The sequence below is a fragment of the Scylla paramamosain genome, chromosome 34 (genome assembly GCF_035594125.1).
Source record: "Scylla paramamosain isolate STU-SP2022 chromosome 34, ASM3559412v1, whole genome shotgun sequence".
In the NCBI taxonomy this organism is placed as follows: Eukaryota; Metazoa; Arthropoda; class Malacostraca; order Decapoda; family Portunidae; genus Scylla; species Scylla paramamosain.
The window spans coordinates 2894688-2911556 of record NC_087184.1 but is presented as its reverse complement, the minus strand read 5'-3'; the positions used below and the strand labels follow the sequence as shown (position 1 = coordinate 2911556).

At 46.6% G+C, this 16869-nt stretch overlaps 1 protein-coding gene across 1 annotated transcript in view; it reads left to right on the top strand.

Moving 5' to 3' along the window:
• Positions 1-2461: 2461 nt before the first annotated feature.
• Positions 2462-16869, top strand: part of LOC135090036 (uncharacterized) — a 110611-nt gene continuing 96203 nt past the window's right edge. Inside the window, exon 1 of the mRNA XM_063986266.1 lies at positions 2462-2942. Within this exon, the coding sequence (XP_063842336.1) occupies positions 2788-2942 (155 nt within the window). The 5' untranslated portion in view covers positions 2462-2787. The remainder of the gene's footprint in view (positions 2943-16869) is intronic.

The window sequence follows — 16869 nt, the reverse complement described above, 5'->3', positions numbered from 1 at the left end:
GCGGTGCCTGAGCTGTGCGTCACCTGCAGGCCTACGCCTCTCGACCCAGGCCACAGGGGGGCAGAATACTTAAGGCGACTGCCATATATGACTATTATGAATTCAAGAAGTGTCTAATAAACCAGAAGCCCTTGGGCCCATCAGCCAGGCAGCCACGCGGGACAGCCGTGCCTAGGGAGGAGAAAAAACGCCGGAAAGGGACAGATAGAAGCAGATAGAAGGGATACAAAAAAAAAGAACATATTTATAAAACAGAAAAATTGGGGTATTAGGTGTAAAGTATGGGGTGTGAGGCGTGAGCGCACATGGTGGAAGCTCTCCCCCCATCCCACCCACCCCAACCCCGGGACGCTTCTCGGCAGTGTTCCTCAGAGGACTGACACCACCGGATTGCAGCCGTCCCGCCGTCCCCGGAGACGTGAACGAGGCCACCTAGGGTCACAGGTGGGCGTCCTTCAGCGCGCCCGCGGGTCTGAGGTGTGAGTCCACCGTGATCTAACGATGAGCTGACCCGACCCTCACTGTCACCATATCCTGCGGAACTGACCGTCAAGGATGATTTGCGGGGGCGGGGCGGAAGAAAGGACGGAAGGAAGGCTACTGTTGTTACTAGTGGAGGGCGACCTTGCTTAGGACTCGGGATGGCAAGGCGGTAAGATATGTATACTTTGAAGGACAACAGGCAACCGAGATCAAGAGTAAGGGGAAGACGAGGGTCATTGCTGGGATTACTGTTCCCGCGAGGGCAGCCACAAAGGAGCGTGTTGGAGGTGGCAGGAAGGAAGGTCGCCAGGAGACCTAATAGTCAGCTGCGCGGGACAACAATGGCAGTGATACAAGAATTCGGTAGCATTATATTTTTATCATGCCTCTTACTGAGACAGAATCAGAATGACCTCCATAAATAGCCATGTTTCTCATCTGCACAATTTGAATTCTTTCAAAGCCAATATATACAGTGTTTCCCTCAAGTGGATAATGTCCTCGGGCTTGTTTTTGTTAAGTAGCACCCTGAGCCACTCAATGTTATGGTCATGGAGCATTTCAGACCATAATCTTTTATATGTAGACACAAAACCATCAAACACACTGTAAAACCCCGAGCTTAAAATGGTGAGGCCGTTACTGTCACGAAATATACAGGCAGTGATAAGTGACAAGAGCTGCAGCAGGTTAGTAGTGTGTTCTCAAGGTCAGGGCGACTCGACAAAAAGCTTTGCCAGCGTCCCTCTGTGAGCCTTGTCTAGCTAGGCGTCACCGCCAAGCTACGTGCGAACTAGACTTAGGTGCACCCATTATTACTAAAAAGAAAAAAAAAAGAAAAATGGCATCAGTGGGCGTCTATCAGGCGGGGTCGGGGATGTTAACGAGTGAGTAATGATAATTGGACAGGTGCAGATAAGTGCAGAGGGAAGGGGCTGGGAGTCAAGATGAGCCTACTTATCCCGTAGAATTTATTAATTCCGTTTCCTGATGTTAATTGTTATTTTTCAAGTATATCAGTATTATGTACACCATTAGTGCATAAACATATCTATATGTAGTACACCTGTCTTACTATGCCTTGGTTCCGTCAGTCTATTTGCTTATCAATATATATCCGTGTATCTGCTGTAAATTCCGTTATCATACTTTTGAGAATGACATGTAGTGGGATCAGATACGAATAAATAATTTCGTTTGTCCACTACTGTTGACAAGCACTGGTCTATGCAGGCTCAAGCTGTGAAACACCACCATTGTTTTACTTCCTACGATATTTGCATTTTCTTTTACCAACCTCGAGAGATCTCAGAGTCACTATGAATAGCAGCTGTTATGCATTCATAAATTCACTCCACGTGGCTAGCATTTTAAACCTAGTGCTCATCACCGCCATGCATACGTAAAAGGCCATATAATGAAATGCTGCTATGCTTGGGAACCGTCAAAACTTTATCTCAGTTGCCCTTCTTTCCCTGGTGTGAGCTGCAGATGGTTATGGAAGCCTCCTGAAAGCTGTTATTTCTTCACTCCACCCCGTTCAATCCCTGACATGGACAGCATCGCTCCTCATGGTAGGGATGAGAGATGGTAGCGGGAACCACAGTAACCTATGCTCCTCTTCATCTCAGCGTTAAGTTTGACGTCACGACCCCCTACAAGGCTCATGACTATTTTCAAGTTAGCACACACACACACACACACACACACACACACACACAGACGCCTCATTGCATGTCTTGATCTCCCTGGATTAAGTTGCACTTATTCATTACCATGTCACAACTCGAGTAACTTTTGACTTTTAATCGCGGCGATATTTGAAATTTGATAATTCTATTTGTTGTACTGTATTAGTAGCATCAGCTGCTGGTATAACACTGAACCTTGTCAGTTCACGCCCAGAGTAACGAGGGTGAAAATAAAACCCAAAAATAGTAACTCGTTTTATTGTGACAAATGTGTGGAGGCAAAAAGTAGTCGTTGGCAACTGCACAAGAAAGCTGTGGAGCGGTGCGGTGAGTGAGGCAGCGAGTTTATCTTCAGAGTGACTCAGGAACCAGTGCAGGGCGGAGACCTCATGACGGCCGCACCGCCAGCCCGGCCTCCTAGTGGTTGTTGCTACTGTGAGCGAGTGTGATGAGTGTTGTGGCTGTGAGGTGGTGAGCATCAGGTGGCAGTGTCGCGTGGAGCGCGGGGCGCACCACCACCACCACCCGTGAGGGCGAGGCAGCCTCCTCCTCTCTCCGCAGCAGCACACGCGCCGTCCAGAAGCCCTGAGTGAGGCCAGACGCAGCGGAAGGGATGCGCGAGGTCCTCGACATGGCTAAGGGCACTCCAGGGGATGCGGGCGGCCTGCGGGGTTTCCTGAGCCCCGACGACCACCCAGACCTCCACGACATCTTCCACACTGGCTGTATTGACGACGACTACGAGGTGGAGAAGGAACCCATCGCCAGGTGAGTGACATTCATGACTTCAGTGGACGGCGCCCGCCGAGTCCCGCCCCGTTGACGAGGGCATGAGGGTTATATTACATGCATTTTTCTTAGGAAGATTGTTATTGATTACAATATGTAGACGTACTTTAACCAAAGAAAAAGGTGGACGATACTTGAAGGTGGTGGTGATAAGAAGTATTGCTGTGGTCAAGAAATTACATAAGACGAGTGACCGTAAGTCCAGCAAGGCTGCAACATTGTTTTGTCACAGTCCCTCGCCGGCCCTCTCGCTCTCCCGCTCCCCGCCAAAACACCAAGAACTGTTCTGCAACATGACCTTAAAAACACCATTCTCCACACAAAGGTGCACCTCCAGCTGGCAGGTGTTGCATAAAACAAATAGTAGTCATGCATAAGTACTGTAGTCAACGTGTCATGCATAATGAAGCTTAGTATATCACTATCACATCTGGAGGAAAAGTGGACCTAGACAAGAGGTGAAAAAAAAAAAAAAAAACTTAGTTCGACCTCGTGTGCAGCAGCTTGCACCATTGGCTTTATTAACTCGTGGAGTCTAAGGTATACAAGGATGGAGCGAGACAAAGAGTGATATGTAAACTGTTGTGGGCCAAGGTCCACCAAGCAGCTGAAGTGGTGAGGGTGGCTGGGCCTGAGGCCACGCGCCGCAGACCTCCAGACTTCGTAATGTTGTTACTCTCAGCTGTCTCGCCAACGAACCCAATACCATCACCACTACCCTTACGTAACACCTTGCCACTGCCCTCCACTTTCTTCTCGGCCGATAGTGACTCCAGGTGATGATCCTGGTGTCTCCCTAATCTTGGCATTCACTCTTGAAGACGGCAAACAGATTAACATGTTCTCTTATTATCTAACGGAAGCGTATTAGTGGATTCCCGCCTGACGTTGACAGATGTTGTTGGCGTTGAGAGACAAGGAGGGTGAACAAATTAACATTAAGGGTCTACACAGTTATTTTTACCTTTTGTGCTTCATGAAAGGCAGCATCTTGATCAGCATCAGCAGATGAAAAAAAAAAAAAAAATGCCACCTGCTCGCTTGTTACTGTAACCGAGACTGGTGATGTGAGCAGTGTGGTCACCAAACTTGTTGCCTCAGCTCATCCCCCCTTCCTCCCTCTCCCTCTGACTGTGTTCTTAATGCATGATAAGCACCTCGTTTTCTTCCCCCTCGGATCAGCAGACCATTTTAAGCGAAGTATAAGAATAAGAGGTCAGCAGAGAGTATCAGTCAATATATACGACAAAGGGTCGCACATAAATATTTAAGAAGTCCAGCTGAGACACAAAGTTTTATCAAGAATCTCGCCTGACAGCCCCCCATCCGGCGAGGTTGTACCCAACGACTGCCACACACCCGAGCCTCGATCATGTAGGGCCACTGGGCACTGCTGAGGCGCCCTACTAGCGCTAACTGTCTCACAAGCCCCGTGCCTCAGTAACTTAGTGTCCGACAGAGCGCAGTTGCACAGCAGAGAGTGGAGAAGACGTATAATTCATGTGTCACTAATAAAATTGATAACCAAGCGTGGGCAAGACGGCTTGTGAACCATCAGTTAAATTGGGCGTGGAGGGCGGTGACTGCTGACTGGTGACTGGTGGACATAAAATTATAAAACGCCTCGCAGCGTCATGCGTCAAGTTAACGGCAGTGCAGTCAACCGCCACATCATCCCTGCAACCGTCGAGATAACGCTGAAGTTTTCCTGTTGGAATTACTATTTTAAGCTAATTTGCATGGTGTTCCACTTCGCCACACTCAGTTTCTGTGTGCGTGTGTAATGTTGTGAATGGTTGAGAGAGAGAGAGAGAGAGAGAGAGAGAGAGAGAGAGAGAGAGAGAGAGAGAGAGAGAGAGAGAGAGACTTAGCGGGAATAGCGAAGGCATTACGGAGGTCAATGAATATGAATTGGTAGTGGTTAGTTGGGAGTACTACACAGTGTGGTGGAGCGGCGGTCCCAGACCATCGCTGTAACCAGGGTGGTGGGCTTACACCACCACTCCTGCAAAACACTGAACGAAAAAGCTGCACCAGCTGAATTAGGGGGAGTTAAGAGTTTGTGGATTAGGTAGATAGAATGTGTGGTGCTGTACTCCACATAGAACAACGTGGCAGCAAGGCCTGAGAGCAGTGTTGCCATACCAAGTGCAGTATTACCACCTAGCGCTCCAGACATGACTGGGAGCTAATCAAACGGTGACGAGGGTCAGGGTTGTGTTCCAGGGCGAGGGTCTTTCCCCGTCATTGTCACGTGAAGTTAAACTGGTAGAGGACGCCAGAGAGGTAGGGGAAACAGGAAATACTATCGTTTGTGAGTGGACAGGGACAACAGTCTTACCGGTGCACTTAGCAGAGGCCTGCTGTGGCAAGTACAGGCTGAGAATAGCTATTCCTTGTCAGTTGTTATTTTTACGTGTCACGACCGTTGTCTCGAGCGAGGGATGATATGGGGAACTGTTTGTTCCACGAAACTTATACCGGTACGGAACTACATCTGTTGTCATTGGTGTTGAGAGACGTTCATCTGTTGAGATGCTACCCCATGTTCTCATATGTTCTCTGGACTTAACGTCTATGTGTTCTTGCACACTGCGCACTTGCACACTGCGTAGCAGCAGATAAGTTAAGAAACGGTCGTGCTGTGCTTTTTGCAACATTACTAACTTGTGCTCATGGCACAGGAATGTTTTAAAAAGCAGTCATACTCCTCCCAAAAACACGAGTCTTAGATCTGTATTTTATATCGTTCCCTAACAATATTATTTTACGATCTGAAGCGAGGAGTGTGGGCGCAAGTATATTCAAGCTCGGCTTAGGTTTCATTGTTGTGTCTTAAGGAGAGAGAGAGAGAGAGAGAGAGAGAGAGAGAGAGAGAGAGAGAGAGAGAGAGAGAGAGAGAGAGACGTCAACCTTCGTAGACTAAATCAACTTGACGAGGAAAATGCTCACCCTCTAACAGGCAGTCTTGGTATTAGCTGTTACCACGCGAAATTACGCCACGCCAGCCGCTGTTGTTTTCCACTCTGGTTCCAGGAATTGTCGCTATCAGAATAAGCAAAACTCTTATCAGATGCGCAGTTATCTGTATTGTAAAGAAGCTGTGTTGTTAATGAGAGAGGAAAAAGGCTTCTGATTAACTGATAATGGAGGCATTCATCATCCTAATCTCTCTCTCTCTCTCTCTCTCTCTCTCTCTCTCTCTCTCTCTCTCTCATACACACACGCACGATTTATTCTTAGACTTGAAAACAGGAAATCGATAACAAGGCACTGTTGTTCCTAAGAAGCATACGTACATAGAAGGAATTTGCACACACACACACACACACACACACACACACAGCTCCGTGACTCTGTGGACATGGCCAGCAAAGTGAGCCGAGGTGAACCAGTCCCTTTGAGTCCCCCTCCCCCTCCACGTGGACTGCTTGACCTTGGCCGCTGTCTAATCACATTGTTCCGCTCAAGATGGAGTTAGAGCGTTAGATTTTCCTACTTGATCCTCCTCCTCCTCCTCCTCCTCCTTCAGCGTGAGTTTCTGGCCGCCTAGATAAATTATGACTGAAAGCTTATGTGAGAGGGAGGTGTAAGCTCTCTCTCTCTCTCTCTCTCTCTCTCTCTCTCTCTCTCTCTCTCTCTCTCTCTCTCTCTCTCTCTCTCTCTCTCTCTCTCTCTGCAATAGTTGTTTGTCTCAGTAGTTTGCGAGTATTTTTTCTTGCTCGTCAGATTATATTTTTTTTCTACAGTTATATAGTGTGTCGTATTTTTATTTAATTATTTATTTTTTAGTTAAAGTAATATAATGCCTCAGTTTACAGGCTTTCCTTTATTTATTCACTCATTTGCCATCATAATTGTGTATTGTTAAATTTTTTTTATTTGTTTCAATTTAGTTCTCGTACAGTTGGGTCTTTGTGCTGATTTACTTTAGGTTGTTTTTATTGTGATTCTGTTAAGTTGATTCTCATATTTGTTTAAAATTATTTGTTGTCCTTATTCTTTCGAGTTGACTCTTGTGTCTATTCTTGTGTGATGACTTCCTTATTACGGCCCTCGGGGAAGGTGAAGATTTTTAGGGTGAAAATTGCTGCTTGCTGCGTGTGTTTACTTTTTTGTTAATACTTTGCGTCTTATTTGGAATTTCCAGTGCCAGTCACAACACTTGACGCAACACGCGCCTTGTTTATGATGTTTACCTATAGCTTCATGTTGTGACTTATTCCCTGCAAAGACACGGAAATGATCCTCAGCCTGAAACTGCGAAAATAGTCTTGTACTGTGTGGCATGTAGTGTTGGCCAGGGGTAGTGTGACCTGTGCTCCTCAATACTGATCCCAAGTCCTCTGTTCTGCTAACAATCGTACGAAACCTGACAACTGATGATGCTTAGCAGATCAAAGGATAAAAGATTGGGGGAAGAACACTAAACATACTGGACCTGAGCGTGGTTTGTTTGTGCTCATAGAAAACCTGACAATTGATAGATTCTTAGATCAGATCAGTGGACTTAATATTAAGGAAAGAAATCTAAATATAGTGGAAGTGAGCGTGCTGTTACTCGACTATCGACCATGACTATACGAGCCTTGGTTCACTTGGCTTAGGTATTTCCCAGTGCCCAGTGCCCCAGTCCTGTGAGGCGCGCAGTGCTCAGTGGAGGGGAGCGTGCAGGCAGATCACGCCTCACAGTGGTCTGGTTTATGATCATCTTAGTCATCCGGGTTTGCCTTATGATTTTAATACGACATAGGTAGTGAAGCATCTCTCTCTCTCTCTCTCTCTCTCTCTCTCTCTCTCTCTCTCTCTCTCTCTCTCTCTCTCTCTCTCTCTCTCTCTCTCTCTCTCTCTCTCTGTGTGTGTGTGTGTGTGTGTGTGTGTGTGTGTGTGTGTGTGTGTGTGTGTGTGTGTGTGTGTGTGTGTGTGTGTGTCACGTGACTCATGAACCCCAGTAAAGCACGGTGCAACCTATTGACATAACCTGTACCTGACCTCACTCCCACTGACCCACTCTGACGGTCGTCTTGGCTTGCTCGTCATTTTGCTTCTCCCTCTCAAATGTTTTATCTCTCTCTCTCTCTCTCTCTCTCTCTCTCTCTCTCTCTCTCTCTCTCTCTCTCTCTCTCTCTCTCTCTCTCTCCACAAAGGATGCTACAGGAAGGTGTGTGTGTGTGTGTGTGTGTGTGTGTGTGTGTGTGTGTGTGTGTGTGTATGTGTGTGTGTCATCTCTGTTCTGAAGTGTTTGGTATTGTGAGTAGCGCAGGTAAGTGTTGGGTGATACCTGAGCGGCTGGTGCGGGCGTTGAGGCGTTGAGGTGGCTTGCAGCGTGCGTGTTTGGCTGCTTTGTGGGGGTTTAAGTCTTCTCGTTAAGTGTCTGTTGTGATTCTTGAGTGCAGTGCTTATTATTATATTTATTTGGCTGTTTTTTTTTTCCTTCCTATTTTTTTTTATTTTATTTTTTTATTTTTAGCTTGTGTGGTGAAGTCCTATGTGCTGTTTTAGGATTCATTTTAACTTTCTCTCTCTCTCTCTCTCTCTCTCTCTCTCTCTCTCTCTCTCTCTCTCTCTCTCTCTCTCTCTCTCTCTCTCTCTCTCTCTCTCTCTCTCTCTCTCTCTCTCTCTCTCTCTCTCTCTCTCTGTGTGTGTGTGGGTGTAGGTGTCTGGGTCTCTGCGCACTTTGTTCTTACCGTATATCATGAAATTATTTGTGTCTTCCCAGGGTCGCTGCTTTAAATGAAGTAGTCTTGGTTGTTTTGGTGCGGTGGGTGCCTGTATTTCCTTTTCTTCGCCTGATGCACAAACCACTCATGACAAACAGCTGTGCAGTTCTTCCCCTCGGCGTTAATGTGTAGCCACAACACTATGTAAAACTCTGCATATAATAAGCTAATGATACCTCTCACTTTGCCGGGAGGAATGCATCTGCATCTCATAAAACTGTTCTTTTGGTGTGAGTCATATTCCTGCTCCTCCCTACACACACACACACACACACACACACACACACACACAAAGCATGCAGCTGAATACCTTGGCAAGGTTGCTCAAATCAGAGCCACGCCCGCTGCTCTCTGTCACCCACGCTCCAGTCAGCCGCCGTGGTGACCCTCCTTCACCCTCCTGCTGCGGGACCCTGTGGCTGGATGCTGGATGCTGGCCAATCAGTTACTCATCCCGGGCGTCAGTCACTATTCCACCAGTTAATCAGGTCCTCAGCCAGTTAACCGATCAGTCATTCAGTCAGCAAGTTAGTCTGCCCTCCAGTTAGCTAATCCATCAGTGTGTTGGCATTAGTAGATCTCGGTGGCTTAAATATGCTGTAAAACTCATATAGTCTTGAGTGGCTGCAACTCACCTGTGAACACTGACATTCCTGAAGGCACAGAGAGGAGGAAATGAAGACGTGGTTTCCGTGCACCTCAGCACCAGTAGCAGTCGTAGTAGTAGTACTAGTAGTAGTAGTGGTGGTAGTAGTAGAGGTTAACGGTGTGTCAAAACGTGATCGAAAGCCTTAAATCTTGGTGCTCAAGTGGCGCCCTTTTATGGGTATGATGGTCTTGGTGTTCCCTCCTGGTGATGTCACGCCTGGGCTATGCCGCGCTCGCCGTTGCATCAACACACCCTCTTTGGACGGCGGCTCGCGGGATTCTTGAAGACACTCGAGCAAGACAAGAAAAGGAAATACTGAGCGGTGCATGCTTATGTCTGTGAGGGGGGCGAGGGAGGAGGATGTGGGTACCTGCGTGCTTAGACGGTTGAGAAAGTCGTATCACTGGTGTATTTATATTTATTTTTTTGTCCACTGTTTGATTTCTGATTCACTTTTACTCATGCGCGCCCCGTATAAGGCTGGCTAAGCGTAGGTTGTGGGAGGTGACAACGCCGCCACGCCCCTCTGGCATCTCTTCCTATGAATTTATTACGAAAACTAGAAGGACGACCAACCTGTTACTGTATCTTTAAAAGGGCATAAAGTTGAGTATTGAAACGGGCCGCCTTACCTGTCTGGCTGTCTCCCTGCACCTCGATGCTAATGACTAATGTTGTGCTTCACTCACCTTTGCGTGGGCGACCTTTCCACTCGCTTGTGATCATACGAGTGACAGGAATTCAAAGTTTAATTCTCTCTCTCTCTCTCTCTCTCTCTCTCTCTCTCTCTCTCTCTCTCTCTCTCTCTCTCTCTCTCTCTCTCTCTCTCTCTCTCTCTCTCTCTCTCTCTCTCTCATTACTGGTGTCATGAGCAGCCTTTATATTCCCCTTCTCTTTACGAGCTGCTGTGGGAGGCATGAATGGGAGGCGTCCGTGCCCCCAAGCGCCGGATCTGCTGGTACTGGGGAGAGGAAGGGGAGAGGGGGGGAGAGTATGATAGGCAACATCCTGCGGTACGAGGAGGAGGAGGAGGAGGAGTGATAACTATTACTACTCGTGGTTCTCCGGGCGACTAACCTCCACTCTCTCTCTCTCTCTCTCTCTCTCTCTCTCTCTCTCTCTCTCTCTCTCTCTCTCTCTCTCTCTCTCTCTCTCTCTCTCTCTCTCTCTCTCTCTCTCTTCATGTATGAGAGTGGAAGTAGTAGTAGTAGTAATAATAGTAGTAGTAGTAGTAGTAGTAGTTGTTGTTGTTGTTGTTGTTCTCCTCCTCTTCCACTACTTCACCTCTTCACTCCAGTCTCCACTACCACATTCTCCACACACTCCACACTCCTCCACCTCCCGTCTCTCACCACCTGACAATCCAACACCCCCGCTCCTTCACTCCACAAAAGCCACATCTCCACCCCATACAGTCACCATCACCACTCCCACTCCACACTGATCACTCCTTCCTCACGCCACTGTTCCCTACTCCACGTCACGCCCATTCCTCCACTTCACTCCACTCCTTTGTTCTGGGCGAGTGAGAGGGAAGGGAAGAGGGAGAACAGGTGTCAGAGAGAGAGAGAGAGAGAGAGAGAGAGAGAGAGAGAGAGAGAGACGAGAGAGAGAGAGAGAGAGCATTAGCGACAGGGAGGGAGGGAATGGTGGAGACACATTATGAGAGAGAGAGAGAGAGAGGAGAGAGATGAGAGAGAGAGAGAGAGAGAGAGAGAGAGAGAGAGAGAGAGAGTGGGGGGAGGGAGAGTAGGGAAGACCTCCAGGGGTGAGGAAACCCGTGGGAGGCGCAGCTGGGGGTGGAAGTAGACCGAGGAAAAACATTGTCTGCAGCAGAGGAGGAGGAGGAGGAGGAGGGAACGGGGGAAACACAAAGGAAGAGCAAACAGTAGCAGACTTGTTGGTCCTTACGGGGCAGTTTAATGGGGCTGTGCTGTCTGATACATAGAGGGAGTAATGGGATAGGAGGAGGAGGTAGAGGAGGATGACGAATATGGGAAGGAGGGAGGGAGAAGGGGGAAGAGGAGAGAAGGAAGAATATAGGAGAAAGAAGAGGAGGTGGCGAAGGGAAGGCAAGAAGGAAGGAGGAGGAAGTGGCGGAGGTTCTAATTTCCTGAATCAACGAGTTTTATCTGCAATTAAAGCAATTTAACGTGTGGGAATCAGAGAGGAGAGGAAAGGAAGGAGAAAGGAGGAAGACGAGGAGACAAAAAGCAGTCTTATGGAGACAGTTCATATCCAGTTATTTTCCCAAGAATTACGTCCATTAACTTGTATTTCATCAATTATTTACGTAACTGTGTGAAAGCGTGACTCTCTCTCTCTCTCTCCCTCCTGGTGGTGCAGTGGTGATGCTGTGAAGTGGTGTGTGTGTGTGTGTGTGTGTGTGTGTGTGTGTGTGTGTGTGTGTGTGTGTGTGTGTGTGTGAGTGAGTGAGTGAGTGTGATTTAAGTGTGATACCTTGTTCTCAAAACTGTATCGTGTTTTTGAGTGTACATGAATGTTTTTTTTATTTATTTTTTTTTAGCTGTTGTGTTAAAAAGTGTGTGTGTGTGTGTGTGTGTGTGTGTGTGTGTGTGTGTGTGTGTGTGTGTGTGTGTGTGTGGCTTAAATCATGTTACTCGTTACTCTCAGTTACTCTCAAAGTGTACCGTGCCTGGAGTGTACGTGAGCGCAGGTGTCGGAGCGGCGAGCTGACGTGTTAAGGTGTGTGTGTGTGTGTGTGTGTGTGTGTGTGTGTGTGTGTGTGTGTGTGTGTGTGTGTGTGTGTGTGTGTGTGTGTGGCGTGAGTTAGTCAGCCACAGAGACAGACCTCAACACTGCCCGTCTAACCACAGCACTGATTCTCACAGCTCGGGACTTCCTCCTCTCCTCGTTTTCTTCCTCCTCCTCCTCTTCAGCTCTCCTCAGCATGCAAACCACACGTCACAAACCACATACAAACAACATCACGAAATATACCCCCACAAAACAGGAACTGACTTACCAGCGTACTGACTGACTCACTGACTGGATTGGTGCCCGGAGAAACATTTGAATCCCTTTCTTATGAAGAGCACCGAGTATACGAGTATAGACACTAGTAAGACCTTTTATACTGTGACTGTTATTTATTTTCTTGCACTATAGTTATAAAGTTTTGTTGTGAAATCTGTCAGTCTTGTTTACGATCCTGTATATAGTTATTTTTATGGTGTTTATACTGTCTATCTTATAAAGTAGAATCCTGTTATGTTGGTGTTTGAAGTCCCCTGTAATGAGGCATAAGGTGCACCTGTGGGTATATTTGGAAGGTATTTGTACCATCCATCTGTCTTATCTAATAGGATCCTGTTATGTTGGTGTTTCAAATCCCTTGTAATGATGTATAAGGTGCAGTGCTATCTATCATTGCCTATTACGTATTGCACACCTGAGCTCTCACCTGTCTGACTGACCCATTAACTGACTAACTACGTAGCCTGAAATACCTCGGGAAAAAAATATAGAACATGTTTTACGAGACCCTAACACACACACACACACACACACACACACACACACACACACACACACACACACACACACACACACACACACACACACACACACACACACACACACACACACACACAGGTAGCGCGGGACACCTGGGCACATGACTCACTCACTCGCCACTGGTTCTTCCCACACAATCCTCCAGGCAAGGGTGGTGCTTCTGGTGGGTACCCTTCGTGCTTCCCTGCCCTCCTAATGCCTCCTTCATCCTCTCTCTCCTCTCTCCTCTCTCCTCTCTCTCCTTACCCTGTCCTCCATTCTCTCCTCTCTCCTTCCTATCTAACTGTTCTCTTCTTATCCTCTCCTTGTTTTTTTCTCCGTTCTGTCTTATTACTGTCTTTTATCTCTCCTATCCTCTCTTTTTTTTTCTCTCTCTCCTGTCCTCTCCTTATTCTATTTTCTCTTTTCTATCTTCTAATTCTAATTCTTGTCCTCCATTCCTCCATCTTGTTACTCTTTGTCTTCCTTCTTCATCCTCTCTCTATATATATATTCTTTGCTCTCCTTCTTATCCTTTCTTTTTTCAATTCTTTTCTTATTTTTTTGTTTTTTTCTTTTTATCTTTTTGTTACTGTTAATATTTTCTGTCCCCCACTCCTCTCTCTCTCTCTCTCTCTCTCTCTCTCTCTCTCTCTCTCTCTCTCTCTCTCTCTCTCTCTCTCTCTCTCTCTCTCTCTCTCTCTCTCTCTCTCTCCTACTCGTCCCCATTCCCCAGTTTTCCTTCTTTTCCTCCATCTCATGCTCTCTCTCTCTCTCTCTCTCTCTCTCTCTCTCTCTCTCTCTCTCTCTCTCTCTCTCTCTCTCTCTCTCTCTCTCTCTCTCTCTCTCTCTCTTCCTTCGTGTCTTCTCTTTTACTTCTTGTTTCCTCCAGTTTCCCTTTCCTTTTTCCCCAATCCTCCTTTCCCGTTTTCTTTCCTCACCTCCTTTCTCCTTGTCTTTTCTCCTTCTCTCTCCTCGTTACTCATTTTCTCCTTCCTCAGTTTTCTCTGCACATTTCTCTCAATTTCATGCTCCTCCTCCTCCTCCTGTCTGCTCAGCCTCCGCCACGCCGGCCAGACGCCTCATCCAGACACCAATCATGAGCCGAGTAACGCACCAATCACGGGCCGAGTAACGCTTGCGCTCACTCACCGTAAACAATAGGCAGAAATCGCAGGAAAATACGAACTTTAATGCACCAACTTATTTATTTGGCCTGGATTTTGAGGTGGTGTTGTTTTTGTTCATCTATTTTTATTTATTTATTTATTTATTTATTTGTTTATTTAATTTTCTCTCTAGCTCGAATACTGATAAGGAGAGTGTTGAGTGCTTGGAGGATTCTTGATAAAACTGGCGGCTTAGTTTTATCTTTGGTGTAATCTGTTTATCGTCTCCACACCTGACGGATAGTGATCAGTTACCGGATGTGATGTACAGGTGCTTCATCCTGCCCCGCCACCTCGCTTGTTTGTTTACCGTGGTTTGGAAATATTCATAAAAAAAAAAAAGGAGGGAGGGGGAAGGAAGCTGCTTAACTTATAACTTGTAATTGTTAACTTATATTTTTCCTGGTCTTCTTTTTGCTCTTGGTCTGCGTTGCTTGTGCGTAGAAAAGATTAAAGAAAAGGAAGTAGTACTGACAAATGTAGCATAACCATAACTTGACGTGGCTTAAGGATAACAAGAGAAAAAAAGGAAGGAAAACGTCTCTTGTCTTACTGATATAACCTAATCTAACTTGACATTTTTACTTAACCTAATCTTTACTGATAATGTGATGTGGTCTTGAAGAATTGGCTCTGCACTGAGCATTCTTACCTAACACACCAGTCTTATCTAACCTAACAGTGCGTCATATTAACCTAATCTACTGCTCTCACATAACCTGTCATTCTAACCTAACCTAACCCAACCCAACTATTATTCTCACTCAACCTAACCTATTGTAGCTAATCTTACCTAACTTCACCTAACCTAACCTAACCTAACCTAACATAACCTTAACTAACCTAACCTTACCTTACCTTACCGTACCTAACCTAACCTAACCTAACCTAACCTAACCTACCCCATATTAGCAAACAACTTAACCTTCAGAGTCTCGTCCTAACACATCAGTGGAAGCCAACCTGTTTCAACCCAAGCTGGAGGCCAAGACCGCCAGATAGCAGGGCTCGGGTCAGGCCGCGATGCATGCAATAAGCTGTCGAGTGCATTCTGATCCTTCCTCCTGACATCTGAAACCTTTGCACCGCCTCGGGAAAGTTTCACGTTTTGAACACCGCGACACCTTCAGAGAGAGAGAGAGAGAGAGAGAGAGAGAGAGAGAGAGAGAGAGAGAGAGAGAGAGAGAGAGAGAGAGAGAGATCTTTCCCGACAGTTATAGTCACACGAATCAAGGAAGATAAAGCCAGTCTTCCTGTGTCATTTTCTTCATTGCTATCATTATCTTTCGTCCATTTTTTGTGTTTTATCATTACTAATTTTCGTATAATCTTGCTAATCTCGATGCTTTGGCCGATTTTCCTTATCTGCTTGGCGGGATATGTGGGTCAGGACGTGTGTGTGTGTGTGTGTGTGTGTGTGTGTGTGTGTGTGTGTGTGAAATGAAAATGCAGCGGTCACGACGTGGCGCAAGGAGGGAGAGGAAACATGAGAGAAATGGAAGGAAAGAGAAAGTAGACAAGTAAGTGAATGAGTGAATGGGTGAATGAATGAAGGAGACCTGGAAACCTGCTGCTGGTTGTCTGTACGTGTGTTTGAACGAGGTGACGGGGTGTACTGCATGTGGGCGAGGGAACTACACACACACACACACACACACACACACACACACACACACACACACACACACACACACACACACACACACACACACACACACACACACACACACACACACTACTGAGAGGAAGTTGTGAGCGTGGCTGCCTGTGAAAGAGAAGCAGGATCTTGGGAGGAAAAACTTCACGCCAAAAAAGGTCGTGATAAATTAGGGTAGTATTTTCACCCCCAAACACCTAATGCTTAGGACGACCCGCGAGAGAGAGAGAGAGAGAGAGAGAGAGAGAGAGAGAGAGAGAGAGAGAGAGAGAGAGAGAGAGAGAGAGAGATCGTCTGCAATATAAAAAGAATCACGTTTGTTGTTGAAATTTGAGAAAACTTCCTGATAACAACGTGATACTTTCTTTTTTTATTTGTTTTTTTTATTTGCTTATTTTTTTATCCTTAGCGAGTGAATGAGTGAATAAATAAATGAATGACGGATGACTTAGGTATACTATTTCACGTCACCTATTATTATTCCTGCACTTTAATTCACCTCACGTAAACATTCTAGAAAAAAAATAAAATAAAATAAATAAATCCTTCACTTGCATTGTTTGTCTCGTATTCCTGGAAGTGAACGTGCGGGGAATGTATGAAAAGTTCACCCACACCTCCCTTCGCTGTGTTCCTCGCCACGACCCTCCCCCTGCAGCCCATTCCTCCCTTCCCGCACGTGATTCTACCCTTACACGTGAGTTAGGCAGGGGAGGGTGATGGGTGGAGGGAAGAGAGGATCAGGTGGTGGAAGAGTGATGCGGGAAAGTGGTATAGGTCACGATGGTGGTGGTGGTGGTGGTGAGGGGGGTGAATGATGTAGTGGAGGTGAAACTCGTACTATTATTATTATTAGTAGTAGTAGTAGTAGAATCAGTAGTAGTAGTAGTAGTAGTAGTAGTAGTGATGATAGCGGAAGGACTTGACTGACAGCTGAGGGAGGAACTGGAGATGAGATGGAGTAAAGTGGAGGAGGTGGAGAGTGGAGGTAATAACGGCGCGGGAGATGAGAAACGGAGTCAGTGGTTGGTGCGCCTTGCTGTTACCGAGACTGACTGTGTGTGTGTGTGTGTGTGTGTGTGTGTGTGTGTGTGTGTGTGTGTGTGTGTGTGTGAGTGAGTGAGTGTGTGTAACCAGAGTCGGGTGTGTGCGGCGTGACCAGTCCAGGAGCCTGAGCCTGACTCACCACCTGGTC